Source organism: Bidens hawaiensis, unplaced genomic scaffold (assembly GCF_021521415.1).
Source record: "Bidens hawaiensis isolate Kalapana, Puna unplaced genomic scaffold, B.hawaiensis_p1.1 tig00000820_1, whole genome shotgun sequence".
Taxonomy (NCBI): Eukaryota; Viridiplantae; Streptophyta; class Magnoliopsida; order Asterales; family Asteraceae; genus Bidens; species Bidens hawaiensis.
Window position 1 is genome coordinate 2025124 of NW_027491048.1, and position 18222 is coordinate 2043345.

Genomic DNA, 18222 nt, shown 5'->3' on the forward strand with positions numbered 1-18222 from the left:
ACATCCCAACTACTAACAGTGAGTATAGGTACATACTGATTCTACTCCATTCAATTACTCAATCCAAGGGGGTGGTGTACCCGACTTCCCGGCATACTCGTTGTACTCCTGGGGTACTCGAGGTGGCGAGTAAACCACCCCGTTAACCCTAATCACAAGCATCTTCACATGGTCAGTACACAAGTTTCACACATTGCTTATACATGCACTTCTCCCATATACACACATGTCAAAAACAAAAAATAATTGCTCAATCCTTGACACACAGACAAATGCAAGCCACATAACCAACTCCTAGTATCTATTTGCTAAAAGTTATTCCAAGGATAAAATGAAGCAACCAGATACATTAAATCTATTATCGTTAAAGACAAATATAATATATTTTTTAATACAAGATGTCAATCAAACATACTGATTTTAACGGTAATGTAAGGTCATTGGACCATAAAACTAGCTGACATACGTGTACATACGTATTTCACCATTTTAACTATATTATTGTTATTATTAAACGACATAATTTTTTTGTCCATGTTCAGTTTGTTTATTAAACGGACGAACATAAACGAACTTCTTACCAAACAGACAGTCGGACGTCGCTGAACGTCTGGTTCGCTTACAACCCTACACAAGATTCACACATTGCTTATACATACACACATTACAATGTGGATTAGCAAGCATCATGACAAATGCACCTAGTTATATCAAATTTACTATTGTCAAATATGAACATAGCATTTTTCTAACACATGAGCCAATTATGAAGCATGACCAAGTGATCCGACTCACATTGGACCTGGTGCCCAGGTGGTTCGCCCATAGTGAAACTCCAATGAATAAAAATAACCTCTGTTTTTCTAACAAACTCATGGAATAAATAATAAATTATAACTCTATTGTACCACAACGAATATCTAAATGTAGTATTAGAAAATTGTTGCAATACCAATGGCTAGACGGTAAGACCACTCTTTCTTCTAAGAACGCCTAACTCGCCGCACCGCTCATTCGGGATGATACAAGATTCCAACCGTACATATTAATTTTAATGGGATTATAAAATTATTTGATCAGAAGGCCGACTGGGTGACACAGTTTAAATGATAATATATGTTTGGTAAATACTTGGGAAAAATAGTGTCCATCACCACCACACCCCCCACTCTTTTGTTTCTTTCAATCCACACCGCCTCAACAAAACCACCTTCTTCCGGTTATCGAATCTTCTCGAACACACACCCGTTTACGATCGCCTTCAACCACCGGACTCCTAGGGTTTTGGATTCACATCCAATCGAATCGTTAGGTTTACGATCACTCATTCTATACATATCCAATCGAATCGTTAGGTTTCCGTTAGTTAGGGTTTTGTAACCGGAGACGATATGCCCGATGGCTCCAGGGCGGAAACGCGGCGGAGCGAAAGGAGCCAAGGCGAGTAACCTAAATTACGGCGATCTTGTTCTCGCTAAGGTCAAGGGCTTTCCGGCTTGGCCTGCTAAGGTTAGATTATTATTTCATGCTCTTAGGTTTGGATTATTAGCATTGTGCTTTTATTCGTTTCGGTTTGGTTTATGCTTCGTGATAGGAACTATTGATTTTAATCTGTTTGTTTGGGATGGCTAACCTAGAACTTGAATTACTTTATATGTTAATAATCACGTAGGCTGTGGACAGTGGTATACTTTCCGAGTTGTGTGTTTTAGGTGGTTAGCTTCGTTTGGTTAGTTGCTAATCCTCGCAGGTACTCGTATAGGATGTAGCTTTAAATTTCTCGTTAACTTTTTATTTTTTTTGAATTTAGATCATTAGCATTGTGTTCTAATTCGATTTGATTCAGTTTTTTATGCGTGAAAAGAACTGTTGATTTTAATCTGTTTGTTTGGATGGCTAACCTAGAATTTGAATTACTACGTTTGTTAATAATCTCTCGTAGGCTGTGGCTGGCAGTATACTTTCCGATATGTGCGTTTTTGGTGGTTAGCTTTGTTCCGTTGTTGCTATTCCTCGTAGGTACTTGTGTATGTGGTAGCTTTAAATTTCTCGTTAACTTTTTATTCTTTTAGATCATTAGCATTGTTTTCTAATTCAATTCGATTCAGTTTTTTCTGCGTGAAAGGAACTGTTAATTTTAATATGTTTGTTTGGGATGGCTAACCTAGAACTTGAATTACTTTATTTTTTAATAATCTCGTAGGCTGTGGACGGTGGTATGCTTTCTGATTTGTGTGTTTTTGGTGGTTAGCTTTGTTTCGTCAGTTGGTATTCGTTGTAGGCACTCGTATAGGTAGTAGCTTTAACTTTCTCGTTAACTTTTGTAACTTGATAAACTGTCAGATGTGATTAATGATTATATTTAGGCTGTTTATACTTTATATGATTTTTTTGTTCCACCTTTGGTATTGACCTGACTCTAGCAGATTGATATTTTGAGGTGTCTACTATTCTGTTGATTTTGATTATCTAATGCCGTACAAACCTTGATTAGTTCAACATTTTGTGACATGAAAAGGTTAATGTATTATGCTAGGTTGTATGCTTCATGTTGCACTGCTTGCACGTGTGTCATTTTTACATTTTGTGAAGATAAACTGATGGTAGACGGTTTTTTAAAGTTATTTGTTTGTTTTCTTTATGCAGATTAGCAATCCTGCAGATTGGCAACGGAATCCTGATCCAAGGAAATGCTTTGTACATTTTTTTGGTACCGAGGAAATGTAAGTACTGGTTACTCGTAAAGGCTACTTTAGTTATTTAAATTTACTATCTTGTTTTAGCTACCAATTTGAAAAGTTTTAACATCTGTTGATGAGGTGTGACAAATTCCATCAACTCGTGCTATGTTTGATGAACGACATTGTAATAGACAACTGAATGTATGAAACATGTTTGACAATTATACTGTTATAATATCTAAAATCATAGTTTATTATATAGATAGTTTATATTGTATTAGAATAATGCATGTGGAAGTGGTGCTGGACAATTGGGTCAAATTGTTATATTAGAAATTTAAGAAGTAAAAACTGGTAGATCTTGCAACTAAATCCTACCAGCTATATTTATGTAAGGAACAACTTCTAAGCATAAAAGAAATAAAAAAACATAACCTGTATGCTTAAATCAAGCATTGCTTGTTTTAGTGCTTAGTCTTTGGCTGCACGATTTTGGGATTATACTCATCACTTTTGACCCACAAACGTGATTAGAACCATCAAGTAGGCGTTGTTATTGCTAGTTTATTGAGTGCAGGTTAGTTAAAAGTTTTCACAAACAGTTTATTCTTTATTAAGTTTTATTACTTACAAGTTTTTTTTATGTTTCAAATTGCAGAGCGTTTGTAGCTCCGGTTGATATTCAGCTTTTTACCAGGGAGTCAAAAGACAAATTGCTGAATAGATGTAAAGGAAAGACAGTTAAATACTTTTCTCAAGCTGTGAGGGAGATTTGTGACGTATTTGATGGGCTGGAGAATAAGAGTTCAGATTCTTTGAAGGATGGTAATGATGGACAAACGTGTCAGTCTAATGCTAATTTTATGGAGATGGTGGATGATGGAATGACTACTGATGGACCCAGTGGTCAAACATCTCCAAATGATATGCTAAATCAAGGCCCTGGATTAGAAAGGTGCTCTCACATACACAGGGAAATGGATAACGAGGATGCAGTCCCTAATATCTCACCCCTTGTTAATAATCGTTTATCTCTTTCCACCAAAGAACAGGCTGAACTTTCCAATGATGATATAACCTCACCTAATGGGGAGGGCATGTCTACTTCTGGTGCAGGTGCAACCTACTGCTACTGTTATTATTATGTTTGTTGTTTTGTAAGTTAATAGTTTGTTATGTATAGGGATTTGGGGCTTACTACAGTTGCTTATGTGATGCCATATTTGGATTTCAGTGTATGTTTAATTGGATACTTTTGTATGTTTTAGGTCATATTACAAACTCAAAGACTGGAGTGAAGGTAGAAACAAACGGGCAGAAATCCAAGAAGACTGCGAAAGTTTCGAAGAACAACCATGATGGTGTTGATGGAATAAACAAAGTTAATAGCCCAACAGGAGTAAGTTGTGCAACTGAGAACACGAATGATGGAAAACGAAGGACTGCCTCACATGTGAGCACTGATGTAGCTACTGTTGGTGTGGCAAACCAAGATTCTAGGGACAGTATTAAGAGAACAAAGAATAAAACACATGGTGGATTGACTAGTGACTTATCAAAGGATGTTGAAGGTACTGGAAGGAAAACGAAGTCTGAACTCGGGTTAGGGAACAACAATGTTTCTAATAATGGAGTTTTGCATCCCACGAAAAAGTCAAAATTCTCGGATGACACCTTGAAGAAGTCCCAAATGGACAGAAAAAATGAAGTCAGAAAGTCAACGCTACATTTGAAAACAAAAAACCGATTGACATCCAAAGGGCAGACAAATGGTTCTGGAGTTATTGGTGATGAAGATGTTGTCCCAATTAATAAACGCCGTCGTTTGGTACTGGAGGACATGTCTAGTCCCACTTCAATGTCTGAAAATAGAAGTGAAAGCTCTGTGACACCCAAAAAAGGGGAAAATACCGATTCTGTTAAATCTGGTATTCAAGTGCCTGTGAAGAGGAGAGCAGTTCGTATATGTGATGAAGATGAGCCAAAGACTCCCGTGCATGGAAGGCCATCTAAAGTAGTCGATAAAGCCTCACACCCTTCAACGACTGTTGAGGAAGTTGCTGTAGTGACTGAAGCTATTCAAGGCTCTCCTAGTTTGAGAAAAACTGTACATGTGAAAGAACCTGTGCCCAATTCTCAGAAAGATATTACTGAAACAGTTGAAGGGAAGTTGATTCACACTCCTGGGAAAACAGAACCTGAAAATAAATCCTCTGAAGAGATTCTAATGAAGTTTGTCTCTCCCATCAAGTCTCGTTCAGATGCTAACAACAAAACGGCAGAACCTTCTAAAGTTAGCAAGTCTTTAGGCAAAGCTTCTGTTAATGTTTCTCAAAAGAAGGGTCAGTCGGGGTCATCTAAGGCCTCAATTGGGATTAATGACTCTGGACATCATTCTAAAAATACTGCAGTAAGTGAGAGAAGCAGTGCTGTTTTTTCTGGGGAGAAACAGAATGTTACTTTAAAAACTACTCCAAAGTCGACTTCACGGGTTAATGATTCTGCAGCTGTATTGAAGAAACCGAGTGATAGCAACTTATCTGGTTTTTCTAGTGAAAGGTGTGTTAGAATATGCTTTTGTTGCTTCAAAAGTTTGTATCTTTTCTGCTGCTAATGGTATTCCTCTGGCTGATACAGGTCTGAATTGCGAGTGGATCGAACAGCTTCATTGGCTGATTCTGGAAATGCAGATTCTAGTCAGTCAATGAGGCATCTGATTGCTGTTGCTCAGGCAAAAAGAAAACAGGCTCAATCACACAATCTTGTGCATGAAAGTAACTTTTTGCACACTGAAGCATATGGTAGGAGTCCTGGTTTTGTTTCTACTGTTCAGCCTACATCTAAGGCAGAGGATCAGCCTGATTCTGCAGAACTTGAGAGAAGGGTCAGTTCAGGACAACGCCTTGCTGGCGGATCTCTTAGTGGTGGAACTGAGGCGGCTGTTGCTCGTGATGCTTTTGAAGGAATGATAGAAACTTTATCAAGAACAAAAGAAAGCATCGGGCGTGCAACACGGCATGCAATTGACTGTGCAAAACATGGTATTGCTAGCGAGGTAGGAAAATGAATTACTTTTGTATTTCGTGTTAATGCACATTTTAGGAAACCTTATATATTTGCACCATACAATGCTATGTAGTGCTAATAGTTTGGTGATGCAGTATTGGGTCTCTTAACTTGTTTAGTATTGTTTAACACAAAAGACACATGGTCTTTTCTGTTGGTAGGAAGTTTGAGATATAGAAAGTTGTTAGTTGCATTTTGATGCTTTCTTTAACTATTATATTGTTAAGGGGTGGGCATAAAGTGCTTGTTTCAGATAGTGACGACTAGAACGGAAGAGCATGTAGATCTTCTACTGTGAGATGTTAGGGTGTTTTGGCTATTGTATGCTTGTATACTTAGATGAAGAGAGTGAGTAGCAAATCGTAGAACATCTTTCCGTAGTCTATGCTTCCGACTTCATAATAAAACTTCATCCAGTCTTGTTAAAGGAAAATTCAATACTTGGTGTGAAAGCATGCATTTTGCTGTATGATTTTTTATGTTCAGCACTAGCTCATTCATAAACAAAAGAAAAGCATCATGTATTGTGGCTCAATATTTGTTAGGAAACATTTTTTTGGCATCATATGCTTATCACACCTTTGGCCTTAAAAAAATTAATATCTATATTATAGGTGCTTGTTTCTTGAGCACACCACATTATTTTGGCAGTTATCACTAGCTTTATTTAGATCTAGAAGCACCACCTTGCACAGATTATCTGTACTTCAACTGTATTACTCCTTAAAATGCTGACTGAAAGAATATTCTCATTATTTGGGCATAAAATCTGGTTGATTATCAACACTTCAGTTACAATTCTTAAGAAGCTATGTTCAATAAGACTATCTTGGTCCCATCGTGTGGCTTTTTGTAGGCTTGCGTGCTCACTTTTGGCATTGGCATATTCTGTTTGAATATTGTTTTTCTAGAACGTTTTCATAGTTATCTACTCGAGTGCTTCTTGTCATTGGTTGTTTTGAGCAGGCCATAAACCACTTAAATGTATTTCCTCATCGTGGGTCTGTGTATGATTGGAGGCCTTTTGGGGGTTAATTTGTTTAGATAGTCTCTTTGAGCTTATAAGTTGTAACTGTTCTCTCTTTTGACTTTCAGTGGCTTCGTCTTCTACCTTGTAAGTGACGATGCAAGTTTTTAACAGTTTAATCGGGGAGGACTTATGTTTATTTGAGTCTATGTTTCAGCATGTAGGAAGTTATATGTTGTATGATAATTCTGATCAGTTGGAGGTGTGTTACTGTGTTAGCAACATGTGAAATATTTGTTAGTTGCAGCCCTAAATTTTTTGGTAATCAATTCCAAGCCAACATAAAGTGATATAAATCTTTTTCAATAAGAATCGTGATCAGGAAGTGTCTCTTCAAATACTGTTAAATTGCCCAAATCTCATTGCCAGCTTATATTATTACTTAAGTAGGTACTGGATTGAGCATGTTGATTAGTTTCTAAAATCTTTTACTTATAGTTTGTTTAAATGGACTGCATTCTATTCATTTTGTGGTTATCGGAATGTGAAGAGTAACTGAGTAAGTGCTTGCTGGTTTGTGTACACCATAATCATGTTTTATGATTGCTAAAATAAATTATTCAGAGCTTTCTAATTGGTTGAAATGCCATATTGTGCATGACACTGTTCTTCTGCAGGTTGTGGAGCTTCTTACCAAGAAGTTGGAAAATGAATCAAGCTTGCATCGAAGAGTGGATCTTTTCTTTCTGGTGGATTCAATTACTCAATGCTCTCATTCACAGAAAGGTAAATTTATTTGACCCCATACATTACTTATTCTTATCAATTTTATATTTGGAATGCACTAAATTTTTATGTTTTCAGGCATTGCTGGAGCCTCTTATATTCCTATCATTCAAGAAGCATTGCCTCGTATTTTAGGAGCTGCTGCTCCACCAGGTGCTAGCGCTCGTGAGAATCGTCGTCAATGCCTAAAGGTGGTTGCTCTTTTCTTTCAGATTACGATTTGGTTTATAAAGTTCGTTCTTATGGAATTTGAGTTGATGAATATTTTATAGGTTCTAAAATTGTGGCTTGAGAGGAAAATTTTACCTGATTCTCTACTTCGGAGCTATATAGAGGACATTGGGTCTTCAAATGATGATACTTCTGCTGGTTTTTTCTCCAAGCGCCCATCTCGAGCTGAACGGGCTATCGATGATCCTATCAGAGAGATGGAGGGCATGCTCGTTGATGAATATGGGAGGTGAGCGATCTTTAATCCTCTCACTAGTCTTTGCTAGTAAGCACGTTAATGTTATATAAATCTAAATCGAGGTTCACAGTCATTGGATTAAATGTGAAGTGCATCATCTATTTTTTAAGATTGAAATATGTGCAGAAGTTTATATATTATTTCGTTTTCTGTTATTTTCCAGCAATGCAACGTTTCAGCTGCCTGGACTTTTGTCAGCTAATGTCTTCGAAGAAGAAGATGATTTTCTCAACTTTTCACATAAAGAAGGCAGCGGTAAATCAGTACTAGAACAAAACACTGCCACAGGAGAACTTGAAACGTGCTCGGTAACTTCAAATGAAAAACGTCACTGCATCTTGGAAGATGTGGATGGTGAACTAGAAATGGAAGATGTGTCTGGACATCCAAAAGATGAAAAAAACTTGACAGATGATGGTTTGTATGAGGCTGTTCAAGAGGATGATGGCTCCGCTAGGAAAATGGACACAGCCTCAACTAATTCCAATGAGGCGTCCCCTCTTCGTGAAGGTTCACCACCACTGCCACCCGATTCTCCTCCTCCCACTCCTCCCTTGCCTTCTTCACCTCCACCACCTCTGTTACCGCCCATGGTTCCACCACCTCCATCAACTCCATCACCTCTACCACCGCCCCCACCTCCTCCATCCATACTTCCATCACAAACGTATCCTGTTCTTGCGGGTCCACCACAGGCGCCGTTTTCTCAATCTTCAGGGCAGCCTATGCCATCCAATGTAAAACTGAACCATTGCTTTCATGATATTGAATTGTATAATAATAATAATAATAATATGTTGAGAACCGACTTGTTCAGGTACCTATGAACCCTCGTGTTGGAGCTCATGATGCTGCAGTCAGAGGCGAAGTGTTCTCTCAGCAACCACTACCCTTTTTGCCAGCTGTGCGTGAAACATATACAAATCCTCAGGGTTCTCAATCACAGCAGTTCCAAAATGGCAATGTATCTTTACCTTCTAGAACATTTCAACCTCCCATGCTGACTCAAACTGCTGCTTGTCAGTTTCAATATCCCAATCCTGCAATGCAACAGCATCCATACCCTCCTCGGTATGGAATAACAAAACCTCCTGATGGCATGAGGCGGTATGGTGCTGATGAACAATGGAGGCCGCCTCCAAATGAGTTTGGCACTGAAAGTCAGCGTGGTGCATGGATAAGTAATGGGAGGCCACCGTTATCCACAGGCCCTCCTTTTGTTCAGGAAGGTATGGAGTTTTACTTTCGAAAGTAGCTTTGGTAACTAGGTACTTTAGATGCGTGAACTGTGATGCTTAGTAATGTCTGAACCTGTTACCCTGGACATGCTTTAATTGATATTTAATAGATGTATATGCTTTATGTCTTAGATGCGCTTTTGATATATACTGTTCTTTTGTATGCTGCTTATAGAAGAATGTGCAAATAAGGTTAGTGCTCTGTAGTTTCTTTTCTTATAAGAGCTATAAGCTAGTAGATTATTAAACCATCATGCGTCGGTTGATTATTTTGTTAATTTGCCAATGTTATGAGGCATAAGAACAGTAATATATGGAAAGCGACGAGCATGCATAACAAATTTTAAGGAAATGATCTAGAGAACACACAAGGAATGAGTTCACTAGCTAAACTGAGTTTTCGATAAACAGCATAAGGGCTTGGTAGCAAGTAGCAAGTTGAGTTGAATTGACAGGGAAAAGCATCAACCATCCTTTTTACATGCAACTTATTCGTTTTAAGAAATGTTCTTGTAGATAGAAGGTTAAGTATCAAATAAAGCTGTTAAATTGATCAAGTATTAATATAGATAAACATCTGAAGAAGGAAGTTGCATCTAATGATCTTACATCCATTTTTATGGAGTTTTAAGTAAGAGTTACATGATGGCACATAAAACCGATATTACTTGAGAGAATGTCTCAGCTGAATTAACTAAGTTGCTAAATTTGTGCTGTAAATACCAAAAACGGTTGAATTCAAAACCGCTATTACTTGAGAGAATGTCTCGGTTGAATTAAATAAGTTGCTAGGTTTGTTCTGTAAATACCAAAAACACTTGAATTCAATCCTTTCTAACCTAGACAAATTTGTTTTTTTATCCTAACTTCAACAATTGATAGACCTAGGTTGGGGTGATTGTTGTTTTAGGGGTTCATTTTTGAAGCACCGGGGATTAAATAAGCTGTCTTCAGATTGGATTCTATTTACGGCCTGTGTGCACCCGCCTGATAAAGTTGAATGTTAAGGCAAATCAGTATCTTTACAATTACCAAGATAAGTTTTAACGCAATGCGCTTGATCGGTTCTAAGTCAACCTATGCTATTGAGCATTTACTGCAACTTATTTGTGTTATATCTTTTTTTTACATCAGAACTGCAGGTAGGTCCTCCATGTTTATAAGAACAATTACTAGTTAATTAATCAATTTTTAAATGATGCTTTACTTGATTCAGACCTTGCAATGATCTTGTGAAACTTGGGGAGTACTGTGAGAAAATCATGACTTGTGTTTTCTCCTTTTTTATTGATCAGTGATCATCTGTTTTTTATGCTTCTGCTTTTTTGTAAACACTCTAGAGTAAAGAATAGAAGTAATAGGCTTTCTGTTAAGTTACCTACACGATTTTGGCTTTAAACTATGTCAACACACTTACAAAGTTTAAAAGTTTAACTCGTGGCTTCCAAAAAGATACTGTTTATACCAAGTTGGAACAATTATTTAACAAAAAAATGAAGAGTAATAATATACATATGAGTATTGTTTTGGATGGTGTTGCTTACTTCTAATATTCAACATATTCTTGAAAGTTTTGCATGAACTTTAGTTTGTTGACTAATCGGTTTTCCATGGCAGGTTATTTTCGACCACCTATGGAGAGACCCCCAACCAGTAATGTTAGTTTTCAACCCACGGGCCAGAATATAGTTCCAGCTGGTGCTCCTGTTCCAGGTGATTTAAGCATTGTTTTTTATTCTTCATCTTGCTTCTTAACCTCCAAATTATGGTTTTTGGGTTTGATTTAACTTCCTAGTCTCTTTCGTTTTCAGGCCATGGTGGTTCGCTGATGATGCCATCTCATAATGCTTGGAGACCAGCTTAAGTAAGCTGCCAGTTAGGATGTAAATACCTGTAAGCTTCTTTCCTCTTTGCAGAAAAAAATATAATACACGGCCTACTCAGGCTCGGCATCTCTGATGGTTTTATTTATTTATTTTCATTATGTTTTCCATGGGTGGTGACTTTGGTTGATATGTCTTAAGGCTTGGTGCGTTTTTGTTTTGCATATCTAGCACCAATTGACGGGAGTTATGAAGAGGGCCTTTGCAAAATTGTATATTGTAGTTTTTCACTTGGCAGATCCTTCCTGGACAATAGAGTGTAAGCCCGCATCACTCATTTTTTACATCTTCTTTCGACTATAATGTAAACTAGAATAATATGTCATTTATCTTTAGAACATAAAGAATTACTTCTTTGCTCAGATGGCTGAAATAGAATGGATAATACCTTTTTAATGGTGGTTTTTAAACTCTTTCTTATCTCCCCATGCATAGCTAGAGTTTTTTAGGGCACATTTTTATAATCGTATGTTTTTCGACTTACTTTCGCGTATTTTATTTTACTTTTTTTAAAAGTTCTTTCGTTAGATGTTCATAATGATAACTGATGTTTGTATAAGTTTAAAGATCTTTTATTAGATCTTCGTTTTTTGTTTCAGAAAACAAACATTATTTCATGTTATCATACTACGATAGTAAGTTAGATAAGTATATCATAAAGGTGGTATTTTTCTAGGATTAGCTATATTTTTAGTTTTTGTAAGGGTATATATGAAATTGTCATTTTTCTTTATGAACCAAAGAAGCTGACGTATGTAAAGAAAAACCATGCGTGTCACCTAGGGGTTTTTGTTATTCGAATCACACTTGAAAAACTCGAATACTTGAACTGAATTTAAATTTTGGTTTATTCGAATCAGATTCATATTCGTGAACCTAGTAAATATTTTTTAGTTGAATTAGATATCAAATATCTTTTAATTGAACCTATTAGAATATATGTGTGTATTTTTTTTTGTGATGTATGATCATTTGAGCTTGTCTAATTCTTTTTGAGCCAGAAGACAATCAGATAATCTATCTAATTAGTAATTACATTTGATCGACTCATTTTATGTTTAATTCAGATTTTGCAGTTGTTTTTGTGCTAGATTGTTAAAAGTTTAGGAATATAATTATTTAATTTTTTTATGTAATTCTAATTTTTAAATAGCTTTTTAAATAACTCGAATAAACCTGATATTAACTTAAATTCCAATTGGTTTATTCGAAATTTATTCGAATTGGATTACAATTTTCAAATCTTCAAATTTGAATACCTTCGATTTATTGTACTCAATAAATACTCCTAAGTCCTAATAGTGCCACGGGAGCATTTTAAATAAGATGCTTTGCAATTGTTTTACTTTGATTGCATACAATAATATTTTAACATATTCCACAAAGTTTGCTAGCTTAAAACATAATGTATTATAAATAAAAATATAAATATAAAAATATTACAAGGCTTTGTAAGTACCTCTTTTACAATTAACACCAATTAATTTATTTTATCAATTTTAATTAAAACTGGCAAATAAAGTAATTATTCTAAAACAAATAGCTAAACCTTAATGAACGTTGACAATTATATAGTGGAGGAGATTTAACGTGATTAATTCTTATTTGCTATTTATGGAGTATTACCCTTTTTAGATGCAAAATAATACAAACATACTTCTTTTTGCAATGATTTTATTAAAAAAATCCTTTCTAAAACTACCCATTTTCTTTTATGGCAATCAATGTAAAAGATTGAAGCATATGTTACATGTTCTATTATGTTTTTTACTGGGCCAACTGCATATCTTGTTTCTTTTTCTTTGTTTTATCATTTGGTAATTAATTATTAACTTCTGTGTGGTAACTTCATGCTTCAAATTTTTTATTTGCTAGTAACAGGAGTTCCTGGAGATTATTTGCTGTGCGTGCGTGCGTGTTATTATCAACCACCACGTGTACTAGTTAGTTATTAACGTAATGATGCCATTTATTATTTATACGGAGGTTGATGTGAAGATTGGCATGTAGAGTTGTAGACTAGTGAAGTGGGATATTAGATGTTACCATTAACTTGTCTAGTGGCGTCATGCTGGCATGGACCGAGCAAAGCCATTTCTTTTTCTCAGAATGTGCACCAAAGAACCGTGGAAACAAGTAAGAATTTTGCTACCCGAAACATTCTTTTTCGTGTTAGTTTTTGATAAATGTTTACAATATACTTCACTATGATATTTTTTTATTCAAACTCGTGTCACGAGAACTAAGGCGTGTTTGGTTTGTAAAAACACGCATGTTTGAAGAATCATGAGACGGCAAATACTATATTAGTTTTGAAGAAACCTATGAATTATTCTAAACCGAAGGCATTTTAAATTGAAGTTTTGCATTACTCGTGTAAACTTTGAAACGCGGTGTACAAATTCTCCCCATTGAGAGCCAGTCATCTTTTTTTACTGTACCTTGGGATACTTGAGATGACAACCATATGGATTTCAAAGTCAGTTATATGACCTTAACTCACGTAACTACTTTATATTCACGTACTAGACCAACTTTTATTTAATACTGGCTTAAAGCTATATGATACGCGTCGTTACATTACATGTCATCATCTAACGCCTATATAACAATCAAAGGCGTGGCTAAAGCCACATTATACATTAGACCTGTGTGACAATATAACTTTTGGGGCTATCGAACTTGTTTATACGCATATTTAAAGATGAATTCATAAATTAATGGAGCCAAAAATATTTCAGTGAATAAAAAGTGGAGGGAAGATGGTAACAAAGATTTAGGAATTAAATATTAGAAATGAGAAATAAAATTATATATTTACGTGCAGAAAAAAAAGGAACTAGAAAAGTGAATAAACGGTTCACAATTATAAGTAGCACTGTTTATTTATTTATTTTTAATTTTTATATATATTACAGTCATTGGCAACGATAGTGATTTTATAATATTTTATTGATCGGTTGATTTTATAATAAGCAACGATAGTGTATGAGATTGCTTATTTTCATTAACTTATTACTTAATTAACTTTTTGAAAAGTTAAAACTTGTTTGGAATTCCTTATGTTGTGAGAGAATATAAGTTAATAAATCACAAAGTTATTACTTATTAACTTTTTGAAAAAATTCTTTTGAAAAAGATTAAGGAAATCCCAAACAGCCTCTTAACTTTTGTTTGTTTAACATTTTGATATAACTTTTGTTTAAAATATAACTGTATTTAAGATAAGTTTTGTAAACGATTTTCTCACTAAACAAGATTGGTAACTTTGGCGGAATATAATTATATATTTTGACAAACCGGCGACGATAGGTGATTGTTTTAAAAATTGTTAATATTGATTGTATTTAGGAATTTCAAAAAGTGTTGGTGAGTGGTATAGTGGTTAGGAGTTTTTCATTAACGGTTTCCTCTTGGAGAGGTCTCGAGTTTGAATTTATGTAGCATCAAAATAATAATGGACGGTTGAAATTTCGTCTTAGTGCTCGAATTCGGGTATTAGTGATTAGTAGGCCTAATGACTTATTGCAGAGTCAAAACGCTGTTAAAACAATTTTAAGTATCGGTAACATACATAACCAATACCATTGGTATTGGTTCTGATACTAGCACCGATATTCAATTTGTATGGCTTAAGTTTTCAATGAATTGTTTTTTTCTTTTTAACCACTAGTTTCAAAATGGTATGTATCTTCATAATTGGTTTGTGTTTTCTCATTTTTGTAATGTTTCTTTTTTAGTATTGGCATCGAACCAATACTAACCAAACAAGGGTGTCACTATATATATGTATGGTTTTCAATATTTATTTTCCGGCTCATGGGCGTGGTCTTTACTGTCGAGAAACGAAAGAAGACTTCCGTCTCCAAGTTTAACTCAGACGTACATTCCTTTTTGAGTGTACCCATGTGAAGCAGTGTCTCACCAAAATACCAACAAGAATTGTTGAATTCCAATAGCTTATTACACGAAACCCCATTTTTTAAAACGAGTTGAAGGAGTGGCGTTATTGGTGGAGAGAAGCAATTAATTAGGATTTGTCGGGACCGATACAACGAGCTTCCGGAATACAATGAGATCTTCATAAAGTTGATCATTATGAGTGTTACGATGAATTTGTTTGGGGGATTCGTTAGCTCGTTATTTAGTATGAATCGTTGAAATTACAGTTGCCATCAATATTATTCAACAGGCCCTGAAAGGAATCCCGGGAGGGCTTCTTTAGAAATCCGTCGTTTTGATAGAGCCAAAGATACTATCAGTTTCAAACTAGTATTGTATTTGTCATAATTGGCACAATATTAAATTTTGGTTTTTACTAGTTTGTATCTATATTTTCAACATCGGTACCGGTCTCATCCTTGTTTTCATGGTTGATTTTTAGCGATACTTTTGTATTCTATGATTTTTTTTATTTCCATATATATATATATATATATATATATATATATATATATATACATACATGTGTGAACGAATATGTGGGTCACCTTTTTGTATAATATACAAGATTTTCATTGTATCGTGTGGGAAAAAGCTTCTTGTTTGTTATTTAATGGTCAGTTGTCTTAGATTGAGTATAACTAAATTAAATTTAAATTCATATAAGAGTAAGGTATGGGACTTTAGTTAGTAGTGAATTTAAATTTATTTTAGTTATACTCATTTTATTTTGGTGATCAAGACATAGAAGTGACTAAAACAATGTATTTCAAATTATAAGATCATTTTTGGCTTGTGATTTGTTTGTAATGTGCTGGTTAACTAATTTCGCTAGTAGTGATAGGTCTCTTAGTTAATAAACTATAACCTTATTGTTATAATAATAACGGACGTACTGTATCTTTTGTAGATGTTATATTCATACCCTAATCATGTCAAAGGTGGTAATATATGTTAGTAAATTGGTTCATGATTGATGCACGATTCGTTCGTATGCACACTCGTGAACAATCATCAAAAATCGCCTAATTAGTGATGCAAATATGTAACTTCCGACTTACCGTATGACATGAGTGTGTTCAATAAATGACTTATGTGATGCCTCATGTTATGCTCGGCATATGTTTATCAAGGTTTTTGACTTGGCATATGATAGGACGGAAGGTCTGACTGAAATACCATCTACATCATGGGTGTTTTGTTTATACGGTCATGTGATATTGTAATTTTGTAATGTCCAAACGTTGCTTGGCCATTTATAAGTTTGTGGACTATGTTAAAAGTATTATGCATTATTGACAATCTATCGTGCTTGGTTCTACTATTATTTTTTTCTCTCTAGAGTTGTTGGTGGAAAAAGACATTATATGGATTATTATTTTGTTGTTACATCAAACACTATTATTTATTAGAGACTTTAGATTAGTAGCATCATGTGGACATTCTTGATTCAATGTAACATTGTCGGTACTTGACTATATGCATAAAGAATTAAAGTTTAAGTGTTTCCGTCTCCACGTTGCGGCAGAGCGCTTTAAATGCATTACATGTTTGAAAACTAATGCTTGCTACGACGAGAAGTCAGTCAGAGTCAGTAACAAGTGTTATAAATGATTAGTGTGTTCTATTATTTGTTTTTATTTATATCCTCCACCTTATAAATGGCTAGTTAGCTCACAACGTCTAAGTTTATGGGCGAACTAGTTGAAACCTTATTGCCTACGTGGCAGTATCTTGGCATTCTAACTAGCACAAGTTAATTAGCCAACAATACATAGCCTAACAATGAATATAAAACGATTAAATTTTCATGTAATCGATGGTGGTGGAGAAATATAAGTAACGTGGTAAATAGTAACTGACGATTGGCACTATTTTTATGTATACGTTGGTGACAGAGTGAACATTGCTACGTATTAACTCGATTAGTGACAATTTTTTCCATTTAACTTGTTTCTTCTATAAAGATATATAATTAGAGTAGTAATCAACGATCGACTTATCTTTATTTACATTTGCATCATATGACTACTTTCAAGATTTGTATAATTGTATAAAGTATTTGTATACTTCTACTATTTGTTCTTAAAATACTTTGTTTTTATTTATTTGTTATATTTCGGAGCTCTGTTTTTTTTTATGTTCCTAATCTCTCAATTTTCACAACTTTAAAACTCATGATTATTAACATCATGCTTAACTCCTTTCTAACTTTATTTATTAAAAGCTAAGTTATTTATACCATATTATAATAAAAGAATTTTTTTTTGGTAATTATACATAATTTGAAAAGTTTTTAGTAATTAAAACTTTTAAAATATATGATACAATTCTTTCAAAAAATCCAACTTTCTCACATGATTTTAAGTTATCATAATTTTTCCATACTAATATATTTTTAAAAGAATCACACCGTAGAAACAGACATTTTATTCTCTTTTATTTGAGTTTTGAATTTTTATAGTTTTTATTATTTTAAAAAAATAGCATGTTACATGATTACCAACGTCTGTATTCTACGACGAATCACACGGAAACCTCTATACTGTATATATATGCAAATGAATACATTAAATATATGAACCTGTTATTCTAATCAGGCGTGTTATTTACAAATTTAATTGCTGATAGTGTATTACATCCATATGTTTTCCAATAGGGAGATAATATTTAGAAGCGTGTGAACAAAGTCGACCGAGGTTTTAGGATCGAGTGTACCTCTTCCTATGAATACAACTTTGATTGTTGTGGAATAAAGAATACAGTCTCAAAGGATTGCATGTGCAACCTCGTAAAGAACCAATATCGTTTACAATATATTGGGAGAAGTAGTTGCAAAATAGATTATAAAATTAATATTTTATATATTAGAAAATTAACTTTAGTTTAACAATATAATTACGATATGTAAAGGTGCACAAATACCCGGTTCTGGGTATGAAACCGGGTTCGGGTATGACCGGATATTAAAAAATCAAGTATTAACCATACCCGGGTCGCGTTCGATCCATATATTGTCGCTAAAAACTATACCCTATGCATTGAATTCGGTGCTACTCAAATTCGTATCGATAAAAAGCTTGAAATGAGCCGATCTTTTTCGAACCCGAGTTTAACGAACCTTGTGTTTATTTTTAAGTTTTACCCTTTTCGGACTATTATGTATTAATTTCACACAACACAACCGACT

General features: G+C 34.6%; 1 protein-coding gene across 3 annotated transcripts; it reads left to right on the forward strand.

The window, feature by feature from the left end:
• Positions 1-1160: 1160 nt before the first annotated feature.
• On the forward strand, positions 1161-13962 carry LOC143542288 (ENHANCER OF AG-4 protein 2-like). Of its 3 annotated transcripts, none has more exons than XR_013136878.1 (13): positions 1161-1509; positions 2647-2723; positions 3340-3797; positions 3950-5240; positions 5319-5736; positions 7392-7500; positions 7579-7691; positions 7773-7960; positions 8133-8706; positions 8787-9198; positions 10825-10920; positions 11019-11349; positions 12972-13962. XR_013136878.1 is itself a non-coding variant. In XM_077034913.1 (12 exons), the coding sequence occupies exons 1-12, from the start codon at positions 1399-1401 to the stop codon at positions 11069-11071; spliced, it is 3900 nt and encodes a 1299-aa protein (XP_076891028.1). In that variant the 5' UTR covers positions 1161-1398; the 3' UTR covers positions 11072-11599. The 3 variants fall into 3 exon arrangements, 1 of the variants encoding a protein (XP_076891028.1); XR_013136881.1 differs by having other exon boundaries at positions 12975-13962; XM_077034913.1 differs by lacking the exon at positions 12972-13962 and having other exon boundaries at positions 11019-11599.
• Positions 13963-18222: the final 4260 nt, after the last annotated feature.